The sequence below is a fragment of the Lolium rigidum genome, chromosome 1 (assembly GCF_022539505.1).
Source record: "Lolium rigidum isolate FL_2022 chromosome 1, APGP_CSIRO_Lrig_0.1, whole genome shotgun sequence".
NCBI classification, from domain to species: domain Eukaryota; kingdom Viridiplantae; phylum Streptophyta; class Magnoliopsida; order Poales; family Poaceae; genus Lolium; species Lolium rigidum.
The window spans coordinates 74,758,853-74,766,809 of NC_061508.1; the positions used below are offsets into that span (position 1 = coordinate 74,758,853).

General features: G+C 43.7%; 1 protein-coding gene across 1 annotated transcript; it reads left to right on the forward strand.

Moving 5' to 3' along the window:
• The first annotated feature begins 203 nt into the window (after positions 1-203).
• On the forward strand, positions 204-7,646 carry LOC124655308 (putative 1-phosphatidylinositol-3-phosphate 5-kinase FAB1C). The gene is given in 14 exon segments (XM_047194510.1): positions 204-754; positions 1,118-1,831; positions 1,914-2,067; positions 2,147-2,485; positions 2,669-3,185; positions 3,267-3,526; positions 3,623-3,954; positions 4,035-4,161; positions 4,273-4,431; positions 4,518-5,205; positions 5,208-5,423; positions 5,426-6,006; positions 6,110-6,367; positions 7,118-7,646. Coding segments are annotated over 14 exon segments (4,857 nt in total). The 5' UTR covers positions 204-497; the 3' UTR covers positions 7,373-7,646.
• Positions 7,647-7,957: the final 311 nt, after the last annotated feature.

Genomic DNA, 7,957 nt, shown 5'->3' on the forward strand with positions numbered 1-7,957 from the left:
CCACTTCCCTCCTACTACCTCTCTCTCCCCATTTCTCACCGCCATTGCCGAAAGGCGAAAGCTTTTCCCCTCTCCTCCTTCTTCAAGCTCCCGACTCCTCCACGGCCATGCCCTCCTCCCTCTACGTCGTCATCCCGCGCGCCAACCCCCGGGCAGCACCCGCCCTGGCGCGCTCGTAGCGCAGCCGCACGACGGCCGGCCGGCGACCCGACCTATGCTCCCTGACCAGTCGGGCATTGGCTGACCCCCAAATGCCTCCCACTAACTAGCTGCCTCTTGCACATACACACTACTACCACAAAGTCGACCAAGAAGGATTCCCCGCACGTTTTTCGAATCGGGCCGCCGCTAGGCTAGCTGCCTTCTCGTCGCCGGAGAGGAATTTTAGCCTCGGCGGACGCCAAGGCGCGCAGATTTTTTTTGTTTAGCATACCTTTGTAGGTTCTTTGTTTTCCTTCCTAAAAAACCTTTTTTTCGGAGCGGAATTCACGCCGGCGATGGGAGTGGTGGAGTTCTCGGTCCTGGGGGCGGTGCAGAAGTTCCGAGCCCTCATCACCGGCTCCACGGCCCCCGCCGCCAATGAAGAACCCCGCCGGGCGAGCCCGCCGCCGCTGCCCCCGACGCCGCCGCGCAGCGGGGACGTGTCCCCGGCGGATTCGCCGCCGCCCGCCGCCGCGAGATCCGGAGGCAGGCGCGCCATCGCCGTCCGCCGTCAGATCTCCTCGCCGCAGCTCCTCCGCTGCCACGCTGTCAGGTAGGGTGGCACGCCTCCGGTTCCACCGCCTTGTTTTCATTTTGGTTTATTGTTACTTTTTTTATGTGGTTTATTATTACTTGCTATGGAGGAAAAGGGAGATGGGATTCAGGTTGCTTATTGTGCCGTTTTTTCACAAACAAACAAAAAATTGCGGAGAGAGTTTGCTTCTTAGTGTTTTGAAATTTGAGCAACCCGATCACCTCAACGTCTTACTAGCGTGCTAGATGGATTATTATAAGGGAAAAGGAAAATCGGTGACTGGTTCATGACTAGCGGAAGTAACTCTCATGGATGATTATGTTTGTTGACCTTGTATTCATATAATTGATTGACTGATTGAACTGGTTTTCATGGATGCAGGAGGGCAGATGGCGAGGAAAATGACGAGACCGGGGTTCAGTTTTTCACCCCAGGGAATGACTACTTACACGACTTCTCGGACACTGAGTCTGTTAGTACCGCTAACGAGCTCAACCGGTCTACAACCTTAAGCCCCTTGAAGAGCCCGACCTGGATGGTCTGGCAGAATGACGGCACGCAATCGTCCAGGAGAAACGGCCGTTTCAGCCTGGATTCTCATGGCCATGGTACTAAGCTATATGGCAGTGTCACTTGCAGCTGTGTGGAAGGCGACACAGCTGAACATCCGGTTGACTTTGATGCCAATATTTGGTGCCCACCACTGCCAGAAGATGAGGGTGATGACGCGGAGTCGAGACTATTTGGATTCGACGACGAGGATGACGAGGTTGAGGAGTCGAGCAATCTTCTTGCTCTTGGCTGCTTTAACACTAACCAAACAGTTGGTGTTGGCATGGTCACCGAGATAGCTCATAAAGAGGGTCTGAGGAATGCTGTACTTGGCCATTTTCGAGCTCTAGTGGCTCAATTACTGAATGGAGAAGGTATTAGTGTGGGAAATGATGATGGTTGCATAACTTGGCTTGAGATAGTGTCCACCTTATCCTGGCAAGCTGCTAGTTATGTGAGACCAAATACAAAGAAAGGTGGCAGCATGGATCCTACTGATTATGTAAAGATCAAATGTATAGCATCCGGGGATCCGATTGATAGGTATGTTACCTTTCCTGCTACTTACATGATTATACTTCCCAGTTCCCACATGTGAAACTCATAGGTAGTTTCTTCTATGCAGCAATCTTATTAGAGGAGTTGTTTGTTCCAAGAACTTAAAGCACAAACGCATGATCTCTGAGCATAAGAATCCGAAACTGCTCATTTTAGGAGGAGCACTTGAGTATCAGAGGGTCACTAATAAATTAGCGTCTATTGACAATATACTGGAACAGGTTTGCACTTACTACTCAGTTGCTTCCTTACCGTTGTTGTTACTATGTTGCTTTTGCTGAAGAAATCTTGTTAATGCAGGAGAAGGAGCATCTGCGAAGGATTGTGGAAAAGATAGAATCTCGCCGACCAAATGTGCTGCTAGTTGAGAGAAGTGTCTCATCTTATGCCCAAGAGCTTTTGGAAAAAGGAATTTCATTAGTTTTAAATGTTAAGAGGCCGCTTTTGGAGAGGATATCAAGATGCACTGGAGCACAGATTGCCTCATCAATTGACAATATTGCTTCGGCAAGGCTAGGCCAATGTGAAATGTTCAAGGTGCAGAGAGTTCTGGAACTCCCATCAGGAAAGCAGGCAAACAGGAGGTCAACAAAGACGCTGATGTTCTTTGAAGGCTGCCCAAGGCGTTTGGGCTGCACAGTAAGTATCTGTTTGCTGTTCCATGAACATTTGATTCCATCCATCTTGCTAACATCAAGCAATAAACACTTGGTTGTTAGATGACTGATATAATTACTAATGTTAACTATTTCGAAACTGAAATTCTGATTCTCTCACACATTTTATTAGATCTCTAATTTCTAATAATTTTGTCTTATTTAGGTTTTACTGAGAGGGTCCTGTAGGGAGGAACTAAAGAAAATTAAGCGTGCAGTCCAACTTGCAGTGTTTGCCGCTTATCACCTTTCTCTGGAAACATCATTCTTTGCTGATGAAGGAGCAACTCTTCCTAAAGTTCCTTCGAGGCCTGTGATAATGGTGCCAGATATGCGAAGTGATGCAGACTATTTTGCTGCATCTGCTGGTGTTGATGTGCCTCATAAACTCAAGAAAGTACAAGGCGATGATTCACGGATTATGCTTGAGGAAAATTCGGTGTCACCTGGTTCATTATCTTTGAATGAGGAAGGCAAAGGTATCATCTTCGAGCATAGAGAATCTGGATCTCCTGTTGAACACAGGGAATCTGAATCGCCTGTTGAGCACATGGAATCTGAATCGCCCGTTGAGCAAAGAGGACCTGAATCCCCTGTTGATCATTACTTATCCCATGCAATTGATTCATGCGGTGGGTGTAAAATACCTCCAGATTTATTGGATAGTGATTCAAGAACTTCAGGTACTGTGATGCACTTTCAGTATTTGTATTACTCTGCATTGTATCGCATTGCAAACAATAACAATCAACATGTGGTACCAGGGAAGAAATGTCAAGAAGTAGGCAAGTGGAATCATCAAACACATCATGACTTTCCTGCAAGAGACCTGAATGACCAAACCGAGTTATCTGGTGAATACATTCCTACTGCTGACAACCATCAAAGCATCTTAGTTTCCCTGTCAAGCACTTGTATCCCCAAAAGTCTGGTATGTGAGCGTCCACAGCTCTTCCGCATAAAGTTTTACGGTAGCTTTGATAAGCCACTTGGGAGATACCTCCGGGAAGACTTATTTGATCAGGTATTTCTCTTACTCATTTGTATGATGTTCAATGTATCACATTGGAACTTCACTAGTATTTGAACATAATGTCTTGTCTATGTCCTTCATCATCAGGCATATTGCTGTCAAACATGTAAAGAACCATCTGAATCACATGTAAGGTGCTATATTCATCAACATGGGAGCTTAACAATTAGTGTTAGGCGTCTTCTGTCTCAGAAGTTGCCAGGTGAGCATGATGGCAGGATATGGATGTGGCATAGATGCCTCAAGTGTGAACCTAAGGATGGTGTACCACCTGCTACACGAAGGGTAATTTTGTCAGATGCTGCTTGGGGCCTGTCATTTGGGAAATTCTTGGAGCTAAGCTTTTCAAATCATGCTACTGCTAACCGAGTTGCAAGCTGTGGGCATTCTCTCCAGAGGGATTGTCTTCGTTTCTATGGGTACACGTCGTCTATATCCCTTATAAATTACTGTTGTTGAATCCTCAAATGAAATCTCAACTTACCTGTTAATCTATCAGATACGGGAACATGGTGGCCTTCTTCAGATATTCTCCTGTCGATATTCTATCAGTTAATCTCCCCCCATCAGTATTGTGTTTCAACTGTCACAGTCCACAAGACTGGACTAAAACGGTGGCAGTTGAGGTATATGATTTTCAAAATCTATGATTCATATTCATTTTTTCCATCGTACATGTTTGCTAATTTGCTGTGTCCTGAAGAATAAATATTATGTCCATGTACTTCTTTTTGTAGATATATGGCCAAATGAAATCCTTACATTGGGAGATATCTGATTTTCTCCATCGCACTGAAAAGAGTATTCTAATTGAGGATGAACCGGTCAAGACTGGTATTCAAAGGCAGATAATTGAGATGAAGGATTTGCTCAAAATGGAAAGAAATGAATACGAGGTGATGCTATCAGATTATTCTCATCTTACACGTATTTATCGAGGGTTGCAAATGCTTATGCTGGTTTTAATTTTTTTCTTATGCAGATTTTGCTTTTACCAGTTATTAGAGATAGCTACTTGCAGGCATCAATTGATATTCTGGAGCTCAACCGCTTGAGGCGTGGTCTTATTCTTGATGCTTACCTCTGGGATCGTAGGCTATGTTACATAGATTCACTTCTTGTAACAAATGGTCATGTTTCAAAGACCAATCCTGCTACAGAAATTCTCTTGGACATCAGGCTGAAGGAATGGACAACAGATTTGCTACAAGTGGATACAAGTATTGGGAAACCCACATGCTTGTTGCATTTACCAGGAAGTCCAAAAAGGTTTTCAGGAAGTCCAAGAAAATCTTTGTTATCCAGAGAAGGCTGCTTGAATGATGGCGAGTATAGTATGCCTGATAAAAAATTGCAGATTGATCTGGTCGATCATCCTGTTGATGATACAGAAGATCTTGACAAGGTCTTCAGCAAATTCAATGGACACAATGAACACCCAACTACTAAAGCTGCCATTGGTATGGAACCTGTTGAGCGGTTACCCTCACTTGCATCTATTTTTTCTGATAATATTGATTTGGCATGGACTGGATCTAGTGAGTTACAGTATGATCTTTCAGAAGGTTTCACCAACATGGATGAAAATGGATCCTTCAGTTTGTTGGAAAATCGAAGTTACAAGAATGCCCCAGTTAGAATTCATTCATTTGATTCTACACTGGCATCCCGTAGCGAGAACGCACTGGATTAGCTCCTACTTCATTGCATCTGTCGTCCTTCAGATCTGCTGAGTACTTTGGGGGTTTAACAAGCATCACAAAAGATCCAATGCCAAACATAAGGAGGGCTTGTTCTCAAAGGTCACCTGGGGCCATAGAGAAACTAAGTGTTATTCTTACTCGTACACCCACGTATATCTCATCCGTTTCACATATGGTTGAAGACGGGCACGCTTGCTCTTGCCCCAGATTGGTAATGAGGATGTTGTTATTGCAGTCTATGATGATGAACCCACCAGTATTGTTGCATACGCCATGACATCACAAGAATATGTGCATCAAGTCACACGGAAACTAAATTCATCTTTGAGTTTTTCACATCTTCCAAATGCCAACGAGTTCAGACATGGACTTGAGGGGCCCTTGCCCTCACAAGAAGACAGTCTGGAATATAAGGGAACTCATTTTAAGTTTTCTTTTGATGATGAAACTCCTCTTCCTGCAGATAAAGCAAAGTTCTCTGTGATTTGCTATTTTGAAAAGCATTTTGCTGCTCTTAGAAAGAAATGCTGTCCAAAGGATATTGATTACATCCGTTCACTGAGTCGCTGCAAGAGATGGTCTGCGCAAGGTGGGAAAAGCAATGTTTACTTCGCAAGGACACTGGATGAGAGGTTCATAATTAAACAAGTCACCAAGACAGAGCTGGACTCTTTTGTAGAATTTGCTCCTCAGTACTTCAAGTACTTAATGGAATCCTTGACATCTGGTAGCCCAACTTGCCTGGCAAAAATAGTAGGCTTATATCAGGTTTGTTGTACTTCAGTTGCCGTTCCATGATTTATCCCACTGCTAAGTTAAAAAACTAAACAATGTTCCTAGATTTGATCTTGCTGGCTTTGCTTGAATTCAGGTTAATGTCAAGGGCTTGAAAGGTGGTAAGGAAGTAAAGATGGATCTTATGGTGATGGAGAATCTTTTCTTTCAAAGGAAGATACCTAAGGTGTATGATCTAAAAGGTTCATTACGGTCTCGTTACACATCTGGCGACAGTAAAGTCTTGTTAGATTCAAACCTCATAGAAGCATTGCATACAAAGCCTATATTCTTAGGGAGCCGGGCAAAACGAAGATTGGAAAGAGCTGTCTGGAATGATACTTCATTTCTTGCGGTATGCTGTTATACTTCTTTGTGCATACTGTTTAACCCATAGATTGAAGATCTAATAAACTTTTATGTTACCTCATTATTAGCACCAATTACAGTTTGTGTAATTTGTATTTTGTACTCCCTCTGTTCCAAAAAAAAACTGCTCAAGTTTGTCTAGATACGGTTGTATCTAGACATGTTTTTAGTGTGTAGATACAACCGTATCTAGAAAAAAGTTGCGCAGCCTATTTTGGGACAGAGGGTATATATTTCTTTGTGCTTACTGTTCAACTGACTTTATGGAGGTAGGAATGAATATTTCTCAGCCCTTTTTTTATGATATTTTCATCTTCCACAAGCTGCATGCCTTGCTTTTAGTTCCCAAATAATGTTGACGACTAACAAGAACCACCCAGGTCCACTCGTCGGCTTGCTCGAACAATCGTATTCATTTGTTCCCCAAATGATCATGTTAATACAGCTCCTTCCTCACCTCATTATATATTTTTCCCAAAAAATAGTATATTGCACTATATACTTTTTTGGAGCAATTTGTAGTACAAGCCATGTGACTCATAAGTGGCATTCTAGGAGCTCATGCACAGATCATCTTCTCCCAGCATGTGATATGTACTCCCTCCGGTCGGATTAAATCGACGCGGAGGGAGCCAAAACTAGCTTACCGTTTCACTACAGTCGCGTCGATTAAATAAGTCCGGAGGTAGTATTGCTCAATATATAATGGTTGTAATATTACATGTCTTCTTTGCAGTCAGCGGATGTCATGGACTACTCGCTTCTTGTTGGAATTGACGAGGAGAAGAAAGAACTTGTCATTGGCATCATCGATTACCTGCGCCAGTACACGTGGGACAAGCAGCTAGAGACCTGGGTGAAGGCATCAGGCATTCTAGGTGGCCCGAAGAATGAAGCCCCCACCGTCATATCTCCGTTGCAGTACAAGAAGAGGTTCAGGAAAGCCATGTCCAAGTACTTCCTCACCGTCCCTGACCAGTGGACCTCTTAGCAACTAACTGATTATCCAGAGCACATAGAAGCATTATCACAATAGTGAATGTTGCGTAAAGTCTGCGCGAGTCATATAGTCAGTTTTTTTGTGTGCTGTTGTGGGAAGATTAGCTCATTCATTTTGTACCCAGCTGTATTGTGCTGTAGGCATAGACAAGATCATCCTCTCCCTGGATGCCAAGCATGGTATTTGCAGCGTCCAGCAACAGATAAGAGGCTTGATCTTTGTACATTGTGACCAACATAGTTAAAAAGAAACTGCGTTCTTTTTATGTGAAAGGTGCATTTGGTGGACTGGCTTGTGTCTCAAAGAATAGAATGGCCCGTAACAGACGTAACGATTAACAAATGCATGCTCTGGTACAACGGTAACATCTTCTCTGAACTCATTTTTGCGTTGGCACCTGCAACCTTAAGAAGTGTTCCTATCCGTTGACATAAAAGGAACCTTTGATCACTCAACGGCAGTGAAAAGGGTGCTGTATGCCCCTTCTAGCTGCATCTTGTAAATCGTTCAAATGAGTCAGAGGTCTGGTCACCGTTTACGTAAAAAAAATTAGCTTTGTGGGAGCGTCAAGTTTCT